Here is a 20,930-nt window from a genome sequence, read left to right on the forward strand (position 1 = left end):
GGGACGAATCCATTGCTGGGAAACGGGGCAGGCTCTCTAACGGTGCTCTGTCTGCTCCCTTGCTAAGAAACGGCCTGGGTGGGCTGCAACAACAGAGCCTCCGCATGTCGGGGCGGCCACTGCCCGGGCTCGGGCTCTCCGCGTTTCTCTTGCTGGCCCTGGCGGCGTGGTCTCCTCTCTGTGCACCAGAATTGTCAGGAGCGGAAAGGGTGACTCCCGCAAGTGGCCGCAGCGGCCACCCGACTCAGCCTGGCTTCATGGCCCGGGCGTTGGCGGTGCTTCCGGATCCCGCAGCTGTTCGAGCGGCTCTATCCCGAGCTTTGGCCTTACGCCCCAAAGAGTCTGACATTCTTGCGTCTCCCAAGCCTGGCTCCACTCTGATCTCCCACCTGCCCGAGAGAGTATCTCAAACCCTGCCTCCTCCTGTGACCACTAGAGCTCCCACCTGGCCTCCAAAATTGTCTCAGACCCTACCATCAATGGTTTTAATGCCTCGCCTATCTTTAAAAGCACTTCAGATTCGGGCTACGTCCTCCTTAGTGCCTGCCCCAGCTCCATTGACACCTCAAACATCAGATGCATCCTTGGTGCCAGCCCTAACTATCTTGTCTCATATTCTGACATCTCAAATACCAGCTGCATCCTTAGAGAAAACCAAAGTGTCAATGTCAACTCACATACCAGCTGCCTCCTTGGTGCCGGCCAAAACTCTGATTTCATCCCTGGTGCCCACCCAAACTTTAACATCATCACCTAAATCTTTAGATGCGACTTTTGTGGACACTCAGACTTCCCAATTAATTCAGACACTCACGCCACCCTTAGTACCTATCCAAACTCCAGTCTCATTTCTGCCTCTGGCTACACCCAGGGAGCACTCCCCAACAACTCCAACCCTGCTTCCAATATTGCCTCAGAATCTAGCTGTGAACATGATGTCCACCCAAGTTTCCAAATCGTCTCAGACTTCAGCTACACCATTGGTGCACTCTGCCACCCCAACCCCATCTCCAGTAATACCGCAGACAATGGCCGTGCTCTTGGTGCCTGCTCAAACACTGGTATCACCACAGAGTCGAGCTCCAACTGTGAAACATACTCAGATTCCAGCCCCACTTCTGCAATTACCTCAGACTCTGCCTCTATTGTTTATCTCTGGCAATGCTCCTAACCAACCACCTCAGGCTCTAGTGCCCGCCCAAACTCCAATCCTATCTTCTGTACCTCAGAAAAATGGTCAGGTGCTAACTTCAACTGAGGCACTGACTCTGACTGTTGCCCCACCTCCAGAACTGACCATTACACCAGCTCCACCCCCAGAACCACCTCCAAAGCCAACAAACCTTTATTCTCCATCTCCAGAGATGACCAAAATCTTGCTTCTGCCTCTAGAGTTAAAGCAGGTTCCAGTTAAACTTCTGTCAGTTTCAATGGTGGAAAAGCAGCGGGCTCAGACTCCAGGACCACCATCTTTAGTATTGCAGAAGAACATCCGGGAAAACAACTCTTTCTGCTTGGGCCCATGTACTTGTAAAGCTGAAAAACTCTCCTGTACTGGCCTCAGTCCTGAACTTCGCCTGCACAGAATACCAGTGCCAGGACCCAGCGCCCACAACCTCACCTTCTTTTCCCTGTGAGGCCTGTTCTGCCCAACAACACACTGGTTTTAATTCTTTCTCCTTGCCCCTTCCCCATCCCTTTTATAGCGCATTCCGCTTCTTTCCCATTCTTCTCCTTTACCCATTTCTTCTATTCCTCACTTGTGCCTCTGTTTCTCAATTTTTTTTTTCATTTCTTATCTTCCTCATAAACTTTCATCTGTCCATATTATTCTTATTGCTTCCCACAGGTCTGTTTTTTTTCACAGTTTACTTCAAATTCTGTTCATTCATGGTATCGACCTTTCATTTTTGTACCCAAACTCAATGATTACATTACCCTGTGTCTCCTATTATTCACAATTATTTATTGATATATTATGTGCTAAGTTCTATGAGAATTACAAATATAAGATAGGATAGGGATAGGGAACCTGCAGGGAAAATACAGTACATAAAAGTTAACACAACATAATCCAGACAAGCCAAGTATTACATACTATGTACCAAACATTGTACTAAATTCTCTCAAGTGAAGTAGGTCCTGCTGCTCTTCCCATTTTATGGTTGAAAATACTGAAGCAGAGGATACCCAAGATCACATAGCTAATAAGATTCTGAGGTTAGATTTAAACCCAAGTCTTTCTAACTCCAGGCCAGCTATCCGTCCACTTTTTTTATTATTATTAAGTGCCTACTATGTGTTAGACATTTTGCTAAACATTGAGGACACAGGCAAAAAAAAAAAATTACTGCTTTCAAGGAGCTTACAGTTTAAAGAGATGATATGCAAAGAATTTTGTACAAATAACATGTATCTACATGTTAAATTATAGATAATTAACAAAGGGAAGGCACTAAAATGAAGATGGATTAGGAAGAACTTTTTGCAGGTTGGGATTTTAATTGAGAGTTGAAAGAAACCAGGAGACAGATAGAAAGAGAATTCTAAGCAGGGGAGAGAGCCAATGTAAATGCCATGAACAGGGAATTTCTTGCGCAAAGTATTGGGATGGAAAAGAGGAATAAATGGAAGAATACTGGAAAGGTAGGAAAGGACTGGATTATAAAGAACTTTAATAACTCCAGAGGATTTTTATTTGATCCTAGAGGTAATAGGAAGCCAATGAGGTTTAGTGAATGAAGTGATATGCTTAATTTAAGAGCAATTTGATCAATAGGATAATCTTAACCAATTTTATGAGGCAGAGTAGAAAGGATGAACTAAAGTTGGAGATATGAGTCAGGGAATCCAACCAGAACGTTATTTACTACACTGGGCAGTATGGAAAATGGGCAGTGAATTGTCTTTGACTTTTCCCTGCCCTTATATTTAAGAAGTTACTAAGTTCTATTGATTCTTCCTTTGAAAATTCCTGAAATATATGTTTCCATTCCCATTCCCATCTACTTCCAAGCTCTAATTTATCATAGTAATAACATCCTAATTCTGCCTTTTATAAATGAATGGGATCAGGGTAATATTGAAGAGGGGGAAAAAATAAGAGATTACATGGGTTTTCATATTGAATTGAAAGAATGATAGTATCCTTGACAGAAATAAGGAAGTTAGGGAGAGAGCCCACGTCAAGAACAGAAAATGAGTAGTTTAAACATTTAATTTGAGTTGATATGATATCCAAATGGAAATGTCCATTATTGGGCAATGAGGTATAGGACCTTTCAGGAGAAAAATCAGGGACAGAGAGATTTATGAATACATTGCACAAAGGGGGTATTTGAAAGTAGTAAAAGTGAAATTCTATGAGGCAGAGTATAGAAAAGAGCACAGTGAATTAGATGACTAGATATGGGGAATTATCCATTTATTGAATGAAAAGAAGGCTTCTTGGCATTTCTTTTTATCATTTATGGGGTTTTTTCATGCTGTGTCTTTTGCATTATATAAGAGATTATTGTCTATCAATAAGTTCCCTTTATATTTGCTTATAGAGCAACTATAATTTGGAACATGCTAATTCCCATCTTTTCCCTTCCCTTCCCCCAGTTACCCTGGTTTGTATGTAATGCAATATGATATAAACAAATGCCAATTGGAAAAATAGAAGAACCTCAATATGGGTATCTTAAAGCCATAGAAATCTGCTTGCATGTAACTTTCCCCCACCAGTTCCACTTCTACCATTTAACCTACAGTTGCCCCTAGATCCTACCAAACTAATGTGTATGATACATATGAAATGTGTGATGATACAAATGAAATGCTCTGAGGGATCAGAAAAGGAAAAGAAGAAATTTGATTGGAAAAGGAACAGCAAACATTTTTTTTTCCTGGAGATGACATCCCTCTTACTTCATTTCCTTATTTTAATTGCAAAATTGAAAAATAATAGCTATAAGTTATCATGGTGTTTTTGTTGAAATATTCTCTTAAAAATTCCTTGACTATACATTATTTTTATTTGGTGACATGAACTATATCTTTTCACAGAGATTTCCATGGGAACTCTATTTCTATCATTGAGAGAGGTATCTGGAAGTCATACCCTTGGGCTGAAGTTCTGTAAGTATAATTTTATCAGGTAAATGCATAGCCAGCCACATTTTAAATCAATTTTGGTCCGTAAGATTGAGTTTAGAATCTCTGAGAAGAAAAGATTTTTTCTCTAGATCCAAATCAGATTTCAATGAATGATCAATTTTCTGGTTGAATAAAATTGTAAAATCTATCACATGGGTTGCATTTAGATTATGAAATCTAAATTTATTAATTATGTGAAAAGGGAAAATGGTTGAAATACAATCAATTTTTTCTTTTATAAAAGCTGGTTTGTGTGTCATAACAGAAATTTAGCAAATTTAATTGTGATGATTGGAATAAAAAATCAATATAGTAATTTGATTAAAATAAAAAGTCATAATTGCATAGGAAAAGGGTAAATGACTCAACTACTTATTTAGCTTCCCGTTATATTAAACAGATAAGGAAGGATGATGAGAATGCATAATTATTTTATTCACATGAATATTAAGAGTATTATATAGAATATATTAAGAGCATATAAAAATGTAGATATATGTATGTGGGGCAGCTAAATGGCAACTGAATAAGTTATTGGGCCTGGAGTCAGGAAGCCTCATTTCCCTGAGCTCAAATCTTGTTTCAGACACTTATTAGAAGTGTCTGACACTTCACCTTATTTGCCTTAGTTTCCTCATCTGTAAAATCAGAGAAGGAAATGGCAAACCACTCTAGGATCTTTGCCAAGAAAATTGGAAAATGAGGTCATAAAGAGTAAGAAACAACTGCAGTGACTGAACAAGTATGTGTGTGTGTGTGTGTGTGTGTGTGTGTGTGTGTGTGTGAATGTATATACAGTTTAAATGTCCCACAGCAGAAAGCTTAAGGATTTCTGTTTCATCTTGACTTCCACACAAATATTAGAGAGAAACAAAAACACATTAAAAATAATATTAAAGGTGAGGAAAGACTATGGAAGAGAGATTACATGAGTTAAGCCTCAAAGGAGGAGAGATATGTTATAATAAGGACAGATTGCACAAATGCATGGAGATAGGAGAGGGCAGGAAAAGATCCAGAAATATCATATAGTAGTCTAGTTTGGCTAGAATATAATGGGAATAAAGGGGGATAAGGCGGGGATAAGGCTAGAAAAATAGAGCCAAATGGATACATAATTTGGGCATAAAGGATGATACCATAAACAAATTAGGAGAACAAGGGATAATTTACCTATCAGATCTTTAAAGAAGGGAGGGATTTATGATCAAAGAAAAACTAGAGAACATTGTGAAAGGCAAAATGGACATCTTTGAATACATTAAATAAAAAAGGTTTTGCACAAACAAAATTAACAGAATGAAATAAGGCTAAAAAAAATCCGTTGAGAACAGATTAGAGGGCCTCAAATATAACGCTGAAAAGTTTATCCTATATAGAAGCTCCAAAGGCAATGGTAGTTTAAACCTATGGATTAGGAAGATCATTTTGACAGGCTGTGTGAAAGATTAATTAAAGAGGCTGGAGACAAGGATATAAATTAGGGGACTATTACAATAATCCAATCAAAAGATGAGGCCATTTGACTTGTTAGTAGAGAGGAAAAGGCTAATTAACACAAGAAATATTAAAGAGATAGAATCAAATGTATTTGGTAACTGATTAAATATTGAGATAGAAGAGATGATGGCTATAGAACCATAGGATTTAAAGCCAAAAGAATCTAAGAAATCTTCATTCTACCTCCCCATTTTACAAATGAGAAAAAAGAGCAAAGCCCAGAGAATTGAATTGAGTTGCCCAAGTTAATTAATTAGCAGATCTAGAATTCAAATTAAAGTTTTCAGATTCCTGAGCCAGTGCTTTTTCCACTATACTCCCAACATTCCAACAAGTGAAATATGAGTTCATTTCTGGTTTAGGGAATATTTACTACTTGTGTTTTTCTCTTAAGCAGTTTTAGAAACCATATAGATTTGGTTCTGGCTCAAGCTGGTTAGTTATTCTTGTTGTTCAGTCATTTCAATATTGTGCATTTTTTCTTGTCCCCATTTGGAGTTTTCTTGACCAAGGTACTGGAAAATTTCCTTTTTCAGATTATTTTACAAATAAGGAAACTAAGGCAACCAGGGTGAAGTGATTTGCCCAGGGTCACAGAACTAATAAGTGTCTGAGGCCAGGTTTGAACTCGGGTCTTCTGACTCTAGACTTGGTGCTCTATTGCATCACCTATATTTTTTAAAAATTATTAATTTTATGGGTTAAAATAGTATTTGAGGCCCAACATATCAATGCATTACATTCTAGTTTTTGTTTCCACAATTAATTTTAGTTCAAGTTCTTCCTTTTAAGTATTCCATTGTAATTTTTTTTAAGTTTTTTTAAAAAAATTTTTTCTAGTTTATTTTTCTAATTTTTCTAGTTTTTACTTGTTTTTTGTTGAAATTTGAAATAATTATCTAGGTCAGAGGTGTTAAATCTTAGAAGGACTAGAAAAAAATTAGGTCATAATTTTTGCTATTGCTATCTGCTTCTCTATAGACTTATTCTTTGCTTCTGAGGAGAAAAGAATGACAAGTTTAGCAGCAGGAAGATAGCTTGTAAATGCAGTTAATGAAGGCTGAATTTACCTAAGTCGAGCTAGGACAGTATACCATAAGGTTTATTACCAGCTAATCATTGTGGAAACAGTATTTCTCTTTAATAACACAATGCCACCAACATCTGTTGGCTTCAGTTACTATCCCTAAAGAGCTACTACTTCTGCTTGGGAATTTCAAATAGAATCCATATATATTTATAACAGGCATGGATCATAGGGAGAATCCTGCTTCTTATCTCCATTATTGGAAAATAAAAATTAAGGCTAGTTTTAGAGGAAGAGATAAAAGAGATGCTAGAAAGATACAAGTAAGGTTGAATAAAAATTCGAACGTAAGAATTAACCATATTTAACTTAGAACAACCCAATGATGAGAGATAAAATTCAGGATTATAGTCTTTCTGGTAGCTGCCTTTCAGAAAGGAAGCAGCTCTCACTGAACAAATTGGTATCCTAATTTGACATTTGGCCCAAAAATAACCTCTTCATTTTCCAGAAATCTCAAGGATAATGCTTTGCACAAACTACACAAGAATACCTTTGAAGGCCTGCTGTCCCTCCAGTATTTGTAAGTCACTTAATATGTAATGATTATGTTTTAAGCATATAATATCTATGAAATTTCCGTCTAAATCAAACAAATAAGATACAAGAAAAACCTCAATGGCACAGATGACTGAGGTGAATGGTTCTGTGACATTTTTGTTACCTTTCAAAGAAAAAAATTCATAGGAGAACTGGTTTGTCATTGTCCAGAAATGATTTGTTGAAGATTTATATAAAATATGAACTTTAGCAAAAAGAGAGGAGTGAAAGTTAAGTTCATAACTTTACTTGAAGAATGTTCCAGAATGTTCCAGGTAATAGAGTAACTTCAGTTAGAGTTTACTAATTCAAGTTTATTAATTATGCAAATCTTGATTAAGCTCAATTTAACTTAATACTTTCTAGTTTTTCTAGCAGTTTTTTTTTCAAATGAGCTCCTATCACAGTTGAAAGGATCTTTGAGATCATAGTTCATTTCCTTCTATCTGTTGTGCACTTTATTTGTTCTACTACTCATAATAACTATTTAAATTTTTTTATTTTAAATGTCAGTATTATCAAATCAAATATTTTTGATGATCACTGCTTTGTAGTATAAGTTGATATCTGGAATCTGGAATTGTTAAAACTTCCTTTTATCACTGGCAATACAAAGAAAAGCAAAAGAAAAGATAAAGTTTATCAGGAAGAACAAAAGGTTAACAATAGCAAGGAAAATAATGAAAAAAGATCTCAGTCACATGAAATTAAAAAGGTTTTGCACAAATAAAATCAATGCAGTTAAAATTAAAAGGAAAATAGGAAACTGGAGTGAAAAATTTTTTTAATAAAAGTCTCATTTCTAAAATATATAGGGATCTGAGCCAAATTTATCAAAATAAGAACCATTCCCCAATTGATAAATGGTCAAAGGATAAGAACAAGCAGTTTTCAGAAGAAGAAATCAAAGTTATCTTTAGTCATTTGAAAAAATGCTCTAAATCACTGTTTACTCTGAGGTATAGCTATCAGATTAACTATTGCTCAACTTCTGGTCCTTGATACTCTTTTCTCTCTAGATTTTTGATACACCACTCTTTCCTAGTTCTCCTTCTACCTATATAAGTCCTTTTCTGTCTCCTTAGCTAGATCTTCACCCAAAGCACACCCTGTTATCCATGGATGTCCTGAAAGATTCTGCCTTGGTCCCTCATTCTCCCTTTATACATTATTTCACTTGGTGAGCTCAACAGCTCCCATGGATTTAATTACCATCGTTGTGCTGACAATTCTCAAATCTACCTATTTTGCCCCAATCTCTCTGCTTACCTCCTGTGTCTCACATCTCCAACTGCCTTTTAGGCATCTCAGACTAGATTTCAGTAAATGTCTGAAACTAAATCTAAGACAGAACTTATCATCTGCCCTAAACCCTTCACCCCTCTTATCTACCACATGACTATAGAAGGTAGTCCCTCAGAATTGCAACCTTGGGAGTTATCTTTGACTCTGCTATCTCTCACCTTCATTCTATGGATAAGGCCTGTCAATTTTACCTTTGCAACATCTCTTCAATATGTCTTCTCTCTTCTGACACTGCCTTTATCATCTCAGGATGGACTGTTGCAATTGCCTGCTGATGGGGCTGCTTGCCCCAAGTCTCCTAACACTCCAGTCCATCCTCCATTCTATCTTGGGAGTAATCTTTCTAAAACTCAGGTCTGACCATAACACTTCCTTCTTCAATAACTCTAGTAACTCTAGGATCAAATACAATCTGTTTGGTATTCAAAGCCCTTCATACAGGACTAGAGCCCTGTCCTAGTGCTCTAGTCTTTAAATACCTTAATCATCACATATTTTCAGATCTAAGGATACTGTCCTCCTTATCTCTCAGCTCTTTGACTTCTCTCTAGGTTTCCCCATGCCTGGAACCTTCTCACTCCTCTGCTACATTAAGCTTTATCTAAAATGCCATCTTTTATAGGTAGCCTTTCCTAGCCCTCTTAAATCTATTTCCTTCTCTTGGTTTTTTCCTGTTTATCCTGTAGATAACTTGTTTTGCATACATTTGTTTTGTATATAGTCTCTTCTTTTAGAAGGTCAGCTCCTTAAGGGCAGGAATTGTCTTTCCTTTTTTGTCTCTCTAGTGTTGTAATGCCAGAGAACCTGAGCAAGACAGAGATTAGAGACCAATTCAATAGTTTATTAAATGGAGAGATACTGGGACCAAGGGATCCATGTTTGGTCCCTGGGCAAGAAGAGACTATCATCTCAAAGAGTCCAGCCCTAAGTATCAGAGGGCAAGCTTTTTTATAGGATAACAAGAACAATGACATAATGGGGGAGGTACCTGGGTGGGGATAACCTAACTTTTATCTCATCAAACATTAAGAGGGAAAGATTATAACCTGCAGCAGAGTAACTAAATAGGACAATGGGAAAACTAGTTCAGGACATCAAAAGGGAACTTTGGCATAACAGTGCTTATCACATAAAACTTGGCATTTAGTATGAACTTAATAAATGTTGATGGATTGATTGATTCTTCAGTTAAAAATATTTACTTGGACATAATATAGAAATTATATTCGATAAGGATGCTCCAGGACTTTTGAGTATATGTAGCTTCTTTTGTCTTCTTATGGAAATGTGCTCTGTTCACTAGGGCAGAATGAGGTTACTATCACAGTCTTGGACCAACCACTAACTCTAAAAAGCCCCAACCCCCCATTGATGCGTCTTTTTTGTTATGGAGGAATTGCATCATACCCCCAGAGGTTATTAGGAACTTGCATCAAGGAAAGTGCTTGAGCCTTGCCTTACCTCTGGACCAGTCAAGTCCCAAAAACAGATTTGTTGCCTTTTAAAGGAAAATCATCCTGACTCTTGAGATGCAGGGGTGGGAGGGGTGGGAGGTAGGAGGAAAAAGCAAACCTGGTAAATAATCTATCACAGTCTTCCCATATCAAGCTCCTCTTCTTCCAATTATTTCCTTTAGCGCTGTCATTTCATTTATAATTACCCTTTTTACTTCTTATTTTATCTCTTCCAGGAATTGTTAAATCTTATGAACCTTAGATCCTAAGACACAAGGTTTTCCTTGTAGTGACTCTGAAGTGTTGTGCCAAAGTTGCCTTTTAATGTCATGACCCAGTTTCTCAAATTGTCCTATTGTTATTCTACCTTAGGTTATAACCTTTCCCTCTTAATGTTTGATGAGATAAAGGTCTACCTCAGTTGCTCTGCCCCAAAGCCCCAGGCTATAATCATTCCCTCTTAAATGGTTGATGAGGTGAAGGTTTTATATCTTTAGGTTATAGGTTATAAGGAGACTATAGTTTCATTCAGCCCTGGGACCAAACCATGGATCCATTTGGTCCCAGTAAATCTCTCCCTTTCAAATAAAATATTAAATACTCTCTAATCTCTATTTTGCCTCAGTTTCTCTGGCATTACAAAACATCCCTGAGTCCATAAATTTTCTCCATCAATGTTTTCTGTTTATTCATATTGCTAGTTTTAATTCCTGAATTGAGACTGTTAAGTCAGGTCCAGGCTTCAACTTCTCTTGTACCCTTGGATGGAATGAGTTCCTTTATGGTCCTGATATGTCTCTTGTTGTCTGGGGACCTGCCACTGACCATCCTTTCTTGGGGTGTGTGCACCAAGTGCTGGCATGTCCTTTGAGTAGAGTCCTGATTTCTTCAAAGCTAGTGGGATGGCTCATGTCAGCCTGTTTTACCTTCAGAGCCCCCCTAGAACATTTATAAGAGCCACTGTCGTCTTAGGAGGAATTTTGCTGGCTATCCTCTCCACATCCATTCAGGCTTGCTCTCCAGAATACTGACTGGGTTCTGGTTTCAAAGCCTTCTTGAAAATTACAGAGAATGAAAGATGCCATAATAATTTTCAAGAAAGAAAGAAAATGGGTTCTCCCAAATATAACCCAGTGAGCTTGATTTCAATTCTTAGCAAAATTTTTGAACGTATTATTAAAGAGATGACTAGTGAGTGGAAAAAGGTTATACAAAAATGTAATTTAGCTTTATCAAGAACAGTCACATCAGACTAACCTTTTTATTTTCCTGAAAAAAAAATAGCATAGCTAAACTGATAAATCAGTAATGCTATAGTTAAAATTTATCTATATTTTAGCAAAACTTATAATAAAACCTTTCATGCTATTCTTATGGGGGAAAAGATTAAAAATTGTGGTCTAGGGAATAATAAAATTAGAGTGATTCTGAATATAAAATTTTAAGAAAAAAGGTAAGATTAAATAGAAATTTGCCTGAAAAAAATCTTGATTTGTTTTAATATCCTGACAGCTTGATATGAGTCAATTGTATGAAATGATAAGCAGAAAAGCTAGTGATACATATATTTTTTAAATAACTTTTTATTGACAGAACCCATGCCAGGGTAATTTTTAACAACATTATCCCTTGCACTCACTTCTGTTCCGATATTTCCCCTCCCTCCCTCCACCTCCTCCCCCAGACGGCAAGCAGTCCTATACATGTTAAATAGGTTACAGTAGATCTTGGATACAATATATGTGTGCAGAACCGAACAGTTCTCTTGTTGCTCAGGGAGAATTGGATTTAGAAGGTATAAATAACCCTGGAAGAAGAACAAAAATGCAAGCAGTTTACATTCATTTCCTAGTGTTCTTTCTTTGGGTGTAGCTGCTTCTGTCCATCCTTGATCAATTGAAACTAAGTGAGATCTTCTCTTTGTCAAAGAAATCCATTTCCATCCGAATACATCCTCATACAGTATCATTGTTGAGGTATATAATGATCTCCTGGTCCTGCTCATTTCACTCAGCATCAGTTCATGTAAGTCTTGCCAATCCTCTCTGTATTCATCCTGCTGGTCGTTTCGTCCATAACATTCATATACCACAATTTACCCAAACATTCTCCAATTGATGGGCATCCATTCATTTTCCAGCTTCTAGCCACTACAAACAGGGCTGCCAGAAACATTTTGGCACATACAGGTCCCTTTCCTTTCTTTAGTATCTCTTTGGGGTATAAGCCCAGTAGAAACACTGCTGGATCAAAGGGTATGCACAGTTTGATAACTTTTTGGGCATAATTCCAAATTGCTCTCCAGAATGGCTGGATGTGTTCACAACTCCGCCAACAATGCATCAGTGTCCCAGTTTTCCCACATCCCCTCCAACATTCCGCATTATCTTTCCTTGTCATTCTAGTCAATCTGACAGATGTGTAGTGGTATCTCAGAGTTGTCTTAATTTGCATTTCTCTGATCAATAGTGATTTGAAACACTCTTTCATATGAATGGTAATAGTTTCAATTTCATCATCTGAAAATTGTCTGTTCATATCCTTTGACCATTTATCAATTGGAGAATGGCTTGATTTCTTATAAATTAGAGTCAATTCTCTATATATTTTGGAAATGAGTCCTTTATCAGAAGCTTTGACTGTAAAAATGTTTTCCCAGTTTATTGTTTCCCTTCTAATCTTGCCTGCATTAGTTTTGTTTGTACAAAAACTTTTCAATTTGATATAATCAAAATTTTCTATTTTGTAGTCAATAGTGATCTCTAGTTCTTCTTTGGTCATAAATTCCTTCCTCTTCCACAGGTCTAAGAGGTAAACTATCCTATGCTCTTCCAATTTATTTATAATCTCATTCTTTATGCCTAGATCATGAACCCATTTTGACCTTATCTTGGTAAAGTCATCTTGGTGTCATCTTTGACCATCTTGGTATATGGTGTTAAGTGTGGGTCAATGCCTAGTTTCTGCCATTAGTGATATTTTGTTGTTTGTCCTTGATTTTCGAAGAGGACTAAAAGATATCACAAGAATGATGGCATGTGAGTAAATTGGATTTAAGTGGAGCAGAGTTTGGCAAAGTTGTCAGCCTCATTTTCTACTTCAAAGTCATTGAAGTCTAGTGGTGAGACTAAAGTCAAGATGACTGGTAATGACCCAGGATGCAGGGAATGACCTTGATCTTTCTAAATTAAGGTGGTTTTCCAGGTCCCAGTTTAAATTTGAAGTGATATCTTAGACTGTTTTCAGATAGGTAGAATGTCTTAGAGGTAATAGGTAACAGTCCTGCTATATGTTAATATGGTCACATCAACAGTATTGTATTCAATTCTGGACACTACATTTTAGAAGAACATTTACAAACATATCCAGAGCAGGGCAATCAGAATACTGTTGGGCTACAAGTTCATTCCATGTGAGTATAGTTTAAAGGAACAGAGGATGTTTATACTAAATAAAAGAAGACTTACAGGGAACATAATAGATATCTCCAAATTTTTGAAAGGCTGTCAGGTGCACAAGATAATAGTTTTATTCTGTTTTGACCCTGGGAGGGACATATTCAGGAGTTATGGCAAGAATTCCAAAGAGGCATTTTGTGCTTCATGGTAGGAAAATATATCCACAGCTAACCAGCAATCGAGGGTGTTATCTTGAAAAATCATGAATTTTAAAGAATTCATTGGAAGTCTTCACACAAAGACCAAATGACTACTTGCTGGTCCAAAGATCCATTCCAACTCTGAAATTCTATGATTCTGTCTGAAAAAATACCTATTAACAGTTGGAAAAGTAACTTTTCTACCTCATTTTTCTTGATAATCACCTACACCCATAGGCATATGGAGCTACACAAAAGAGAAACTGATTGAACGATATTAATTTGGAAATTTCTCTTTAAGAGCAAGAAATCAGATTTGCATAGTGTGATAGTTCTTTGACTCATATAATTGGAAAGATATCTTAAGATATCATTTAGTTAATTCTCCTAGCTTCAAGTAATTATCATCTATAGCAGTTAAAACCTTTGTTTGCAAATCCCATTGTTGATGATATCTAAAGAAATAGAAAAGGAGGAAAGGGAGTCAAAATTTTGTCCTAAAAGAATAAGCTAACAATTATAAAATTATTGAATGGAAATTACTTATTGACCAAAAAGATAATATTTTAAATAATATAATGCATTCATTTAAATTAGATGTCTAACAAAAATAGCCAGCTTTAAAAAAAAATAGCCAGCTAATTAATTGAAGCAGTAGTCTAATCATCGCTATTGAAAGCTTGAATTTGTTTCCTTTTAATTTTTATAGGGATTTATCCTGCAATAAAATCCATGTTATAGAGAGTCGTGCATTTGAACCATTACCTTTTTTGCAGTTTTTGTAAGTTACAAGTGTTTATTTTAAATTGAAAATGTTTCCATAAAATGATTCTAGAATTTTTGCTATTCATCTTAAAAGAGAATTAAAATTTTATTAGTGGAAAACTGATAGACTACTGAAAAATCTATAATTAAAATGAATAGTAAAAAATTTATACTGGAGAAATTACATTAGAAAAACAAAGATCAACAATTATTTTGTTAATAAATAATCAGCAGTTATTTTAGTTAGTGCTTTCATTCATTCAACAAGTATCTACTGTGTAACAGGTATGCTAAGACCTGGGGATAATTCAGAGACAAAAATGAAATTTTCCTTGCCTCAAGGAGTTTACATTTGATTGGGAAGAAACAATATGAACATAAGTAAATGCAAAATATACACAAATATATTTTCTGTACTAGGAAGTATACTAGCAATTGGAGAATTTAAGATAGGATTTTCTCTAGTGGATACTTGAAGTAAGACTTCAAGAAAGGGAGAGTTTCTACCTGGCAATTCTAGGCTTTCTCTCTGAGAGTTCATTCTGCTACTATATGTGTGAATATGAAAATGCAAATCATATAATTTTAGAACTAGAAGTGACTTTTGAGCTTATCCAGCCCACCTCATCCCTTTCCCTTATTTCAGAAGTAAGAACAGTCCCAAGGAGACTGTCATCTATTTCAATGGTTTTGTGATAGAGTAAAATTAATTTACCAAGGAAGTGAAATGACTTGCCCTATTTACATATCTGGTTAATTGTAGAGTTAAGATTATTATAAGCAAATGATGCCTTATACAGTAGCATGTGCCTAGTGGGTGCTAATTAAATCGTAACTAAATTAATGTTAATAGAGTTAATTAATGCCAATAAATTCACTGAAAGAAGATATTTTTGTTTTTATCTTTTCATAGAAACCTTGGTTGCAATTTACTCAAAGAACTCAGTTATGGAGTATTTCAAACCTGGCATGGATTGCAGTTTTTCCAAAAGTTGTAAGTATAATAAAATAGATGTGTAAAAATTATTTACTAGATTTTGTACCTTCTTTAGTTAGTTATATTTTAGTCCCATCAAGAACTGTGGAGAGGTAGACTGTCATAGTGTACATTTTACAGATGAGGAAACTAAGGTACAAAGAGGCTAATAATAAACTTGTCCAATTCATAAATTTAATTTTTCATTGTATAAAATACTCCCACCTTTGCTCAATGCAAGCCTTTAGAATTGGTGAGCCAATCTTCCCATGGTAGTTATAGCATTGTAGTAATGGTCAAGTTGTTTTGCTTTTTTGAAACATGTTTGTGGCATTTTAGAATTCAGTGTCTGACTCCATGTCACTAAATCGGGTTGGGAAGAAATGGACTTCAAAGAATTTGAACAGAGAATTTGAACATTTTACGTGGCATATTTTTGGATCTCATCATTTGGTCCAATGCAAAATACAAATCTATTTGTATGCAAGAATGTTTGTAAAATACAAAGCTTGCTAAGCATACACAAAACACTTGATTGAAATGATGGCTACATGTTATACCCAATCAACTATTAAGATTCTGTTGCATTATAAAGAAAAAAGAGTTCCTTAAACTAAACAAAACTCTACACAATGTCCGTGAATTATCTTTCTCCGTTGTTGAGACACTACATCTTCTGCACATATTACCAAGAAATCATTGACATCACTGTCTTCAAAACTTGCTCTACCATTATGAAATATCACACATAATTTGAGGTCTATAAACTGAGTTTATTTGTAATATCTTCCAGAGGTTATTTTTTCATATTTATTAAGTACACAATAACTAGAAAAGGACACTACTGCACATCTATTGTTTTTGCCTTCATTTTATAAAGAATTTCCAAAATGGAAAAGAATAAATTAGCTAAATTGCAATTTTCAAGAATTATAACTAGCTATGGTAGAGAAAAATAAATTTTAATTATAAATTTTGATTCTTGGACTTTGTAGACTAAAGAAAACTAAATCCCTAGCTAATGTGCAGATATTTGCAAAAGATTAGTAAAGATCTTTAAAAATAAAATTTGACAGAAGGATGATCCTTACTTTGATTTGCAGCCAAAATAATACACAAATTTACCTTAGGTGGTTGTGTTTTCTATAGTGAAATGTGAAAACCTCTTATTTTTCTTAAGGCAAACTTCTCCAATAGAGGCTAAGTTGAACCTACATTTTTCCATACAGGTACATACCATAAGAGGTTTTCTTGAAAGGTAGAAAAACATGATCTTAATATCTAAAAAAGGCAATGATCAAGCATTAAGTAATTGCTACCTGATGAATGTGTTACCTGGCATCAGTGAATAGCAAATGTCATATGAACAAGTTAGAATTACTTAAGCCAAAGGACCATCTTGGTAGGCATCTTGTTAGATGCCTAAAACCCAAATCAAATATATGTCACATATATATAGGATATCCCCAAATCCTTAGTGCAGTTTTAAGATTTAATAGCTTATTAAATTAATACAATTTTTTATTATTTCTTTAATGGTTTAATGGTAACAATGATCATTTATGTTTCCATTGAAATTAGAACTGAAATATAATTTGAAAAACCAATAGTATTAGTTACTCCTTAATACCAAGTATATTTTTTTCTGGCTTAAAAGTGCTTCTCCTTCATTAACCTACTACACAGGCCCAGACTGATGACTTATCTTTGAATTTTTCAGCTAATGTAGTGGTTCCCAGAAGAGCAATCTTCATGGTCATAAAAACTAAAATCTAATACTTTGAAAAGATATACAGGCATAAACTATTTGCATTTTATAATATTTTATAATTTTCAAAGTCCTTTCAAATTATTTATCCAATTTAATCCTTGTGATATCTTTGTGAGTATATAGTATAGGTATTATTCCCCCATTTTTCTAATGAGGAAACTAAGGTTCAGAAAAATTAAGGAATATATTCGTGGTAATAGAATTGGGGCTTTAACCCATTCTTTCTGATTCTACCTTTCTTTTCTCTACCTCACTTTGCCTTGCAAACAACCGGATTCCATATTGTTTTTCTGTGGTACCCTGATCTCTGGGCGTTGAAAATGAGAGAAAATTCAAAACAGTCTTATTTAATTCTTTGTCTCTCTCAGAACTTTGGGAATTGAGTGTGGACCCAACATAGCATTCTCACTCTTTCTGTTGTTTGCTTGCATTTTGTTTTCTTTCCCAGTTTTTTTTTTCCTTACTTTTTGATCTGATTTTTCTTATGCAGTAAGATAACTGTATAAATATGTATACATATATTGTATTTAACATATACTTTAATATATTTAACATGTATTGGACTACCTGCCATCTAGGGGAAGGGGTGGGGAGGAGGGCATAAGGCTTTGCAAGGGTCAATGTTGAAAAATTGCCCATGCATGTTTTCTAAATAAAAAGCTTTAATTAAAAAAAAAAAAAAATTTCTCTCTCTCTCTCTCTCTCTAGTAAAATTGCCAGTTCAACAGTTGTGATCATTTTGTGAAAGTGATGAGTTAGATTCTGATTGATCTATTCTTGTCATTCTAATTCTCTGATGATGATATAGACAGCAGAGAGAGAAAGACAGAGAGAGAGAGAGACAGAGAGAAAGAGAGAATGTGTGTGTGTGTGTGTGTGTGTGTGTGTGTGTGAGAGAGAGAGGACTTGCAGAGTTGTTCATAATGCACAGTCTTTTTGATCTAAAGCTATCATTCAAAAATCCTGATGATTATGCCTATCTCATAACCTCAGTCTGCCCTAAGGCATCAGCTAAAAGATTGCCCCTTTCTCCTCTTCTATCTAATTACCAGCCACCAAGTTTGGCCTGCCTGCTACTGTTTTTCCAGCAGTCTGTGACTATGCTGAGTAATATTAATAATACATTATGTTTATATAGTGTTTTTAAATATTTTGCAATGCTTTAAAACCTTTCTCATTTGACAAGGCTGGAAGCTGTGTCTATATTAAGCTGACTCTATATTAAGACAAACACTTCATATTACAAAGCCACTCACCAGATAGCAAATTTTTCTAATTTATTATTTTTGCCAAACTGAACAGTATTTATGTTGATATTCCAATCCCCAAGCAATCGCTTGGTGTCAGTTTCCTTTTGGAAAGCAGTAGAAACACTTAAGAGTTAAAAACTTTAAAAGAATGTAAAGGAATCCTGACAGCTTCTACATATAGTAAAACATGAATATTACAAACAAATGACCAAGATCTAGGCTATCCCTTGGTATAGTGTAGGATATATTAAACATTTTCCTCTGTTTCATTTGTAATAATTTAGAAGTCTCAATGTCGCCAACACATGGGGATTATTCCAAGTAACTAAATTTTACTAATATTCATGTTAGAAAAGATTCACATTTTCTTCCTCAGTTCTTTATTCTTTGAACTTCTTTAACATGGCAGCTTAAAAAAAAAGTCTTAAGAATTTTTTATAGTCTTTCTTCTGACCTTCATATTTAATATAACTTTTAAGACTTTTATCATTCAGGGTAATGAACTTGATGGTCTATCTGAATCTGTGATAACCATATATACATACATACATACATACATACACACGGTAATGGACTTGATAGTCTTTCAGATTTGAATTGAAAATATAACTGGGCCACTACAAATTAGCCCAAAATTTTTAACATGGCTTGTTTCCCATACAGCCTCTCTATACATTCCTTTGTTATAGTGTCCAAATGTCATTGGCATTTCAGCTTTTTTGTAAGCTATTCTTAATTCTTATGTTATTTGAATACTTGGAAATCAGTTCTTTGCTAAAAATATAGGCCCCAAAGATGATTTGAGTACAATTACAAGTAGCCTAAAGCTATTAACATTCAAAGTCATATGAATGACCATTGTACATTCCAAATTTCTATTTATTGGTCAGTGAAACCAATTTTTTTTAAATCAACTAATTTGGTTGAACAAAAAGGCTTTGTTTGCCAATGTTCTTTCCAGGGAATTAATGCATATTTATCCAGGATGATTATTTCAGAATCAGTAACCTCTTTTCCTGAGAAAGGGTGTTTACAATCATATCTTAGAATATTATCTTGTGTGAGAAGTCATTTTCTTATGTACCTATGTAGATAAAAAAGGGGGAAAGGTTAATTTCTTCTGAAACTTTTGGACATATTTAAGATCATTTTGTCTCTTTCTCTGACCAACTGTCTTCAATTTTTCATGCCCCCAAAAATGTTAGTATAGATAGTTTTGGGTTTTGTCCTGTTTAAAATTGATTTTCCCTACATGCTTAGGACATTTTTTCAGCTGAAGCTGCTAGGATTTCAATATATGCAGGACAGTGGTGACATGCTTCAGTCCTCAATTCTTTTCTGTCTCCTCAGTTAATAGAGAGGAAACGTAGCCCATCTGTCTGGACCTGTGTAGAAGGATTTGGAGGAAAAAAAATAGCAGGTAAGAAATATTCCCTCATTTTGTGAGCTGCCCCATTTAGTTGCCCCCATAATATTCAGTAGAAGGTATAAAGACAAAAATTGTCACAGGCTAAAAACAAATATACTTAAAAATAATTTAGGAGAGAATTTCTACCTCAGTTTCCTCATCAGTAAAATGAGGGGGTCAGTACAAATGTTTTCTAAAATTTTTTCCAGCTCTAATTGTCTATTATTCTATGACTTTAAACCCACCACTAACTAGCTTTTGGGTTCCAAAAAAGAGCAGCAGTAAGAATCCCTACTACCAGGCTGCATAAATAGTTCCCAGTATTGGCAGCTCACTCTCCCTTTTGCCTACCTTAAATCTTGACAAAGAGGAGAACATAAAAGAATCATAGTTGAAAATATAAGGAAGTATGGAGTGGACCCTTGATTTTTGTTTTTGTTTTCTGCTAAATTACTCGAACAATTAACATTGGGTATAATGAATAGTATTTTTTTTTAAATTCAGTTTTATTTTCAGGTCCTAATTTTCTGCCTTCTTACTCTTCCCCCACCTGTTGATAAAGCAAGAAAAACAAAAATCATAACAAATATGGCCATGCAAAAACTTTGTTAATCATGTCAAAAAAGAAAAAAAATGCTTCAGTATGCACTCTTGAATCTATTGGCTCTCTTATCTGAAGGTGGATGTATTATAGATGGTCACTGTTGAGCACAGTTAAGACTTATCTTAAAATATTGATCATCTTTATAATATTTATAATATTGTTATTGTATAAAGTAATCTCCTGATTATGCTCACTTTACTTTGTGTCAGTTCATACAAGTCTTCCCTGAAACCATTCCCTTCATCATTTCTTGCAATAGCAAGATAGATGATGGCATTCTATCACATTCACACACCACAGTTGTTCAGTCCCACTGATGAACATCTCTTCACATTAGAGTTCTTTGACACCACACAAAATACTGCTATAATCATATGGGTCTTTTTCCTCTTTCTTTGATCTGTTTGGGGCATAGACCGATAGCAATATTATTGGATCAAAGGATATGCATCAAAAGATAGTTTCATAACTTTTTGAGCACAGTTCCAAATTGCTTTAGAAGATGGTTGAACTAATTCACAACTCCACCAGC

General features: G+C 35.2%; 1 protein-coding gene across 2 annotated transcripts in view; it reads left to right on the forward strand.

Moving 5' to 3' along the window:
- The first annotated feature begins 4 nt into the window (after positions 1 to 4).
- The window catches only part of LOC100918898 (leucine-rich repeat-containing protein 37B-like), a 51,779-nt gene continuing 30,853 nt past the window's right edge, over positions 5 to 20,930 (forward strand). Inside the window, exons 1-5 of one of the 2 annotated variants that reach the window (XM_031965971.1) lie at positions 5 to 1,633; positions 4,051 to 4,122; positions 7,179 to 7,250; positions 14,334 to 14,405; positions 15,303 to 15,383. In XM_031965971.1, coding sequence (XP_031821831.1) covers positions 105 to 1,633; positions 4,051 to 4,122; positions 7,179 to 7,250; positions 14,334 to 14,405; positions 15,303 to 15,383 — 1,826 coding nt within the window. In that variant the 5' untranslated portion in view covers positions 5 to 104. The remainder of the gene's footprint in view (positions 1,634 to 4,050; positions 4,123 to 7,178; positions 7,251 to 14,333; positions 14,406 to 15,302; positions 15,384 to 20,930) is intronic. The other variant, XM_031965972.1, reaches the window with a different exon arrangement.

This window comes from Sarcophilus harrisii, chromosome 4 (genome assembly GCF_902635505.1).
Source record: "Sarcophilus harrisii chromosome 4, mSarHar1.11, whole genome shotgun sequence".
NCBI classification, from domain to species: Eukaryota; Metazoa; Chordata; class Mammalia; order Dasyuromorphia; family Dasyuridae; genus Sarcophilus; species Sarcophilus harrisii.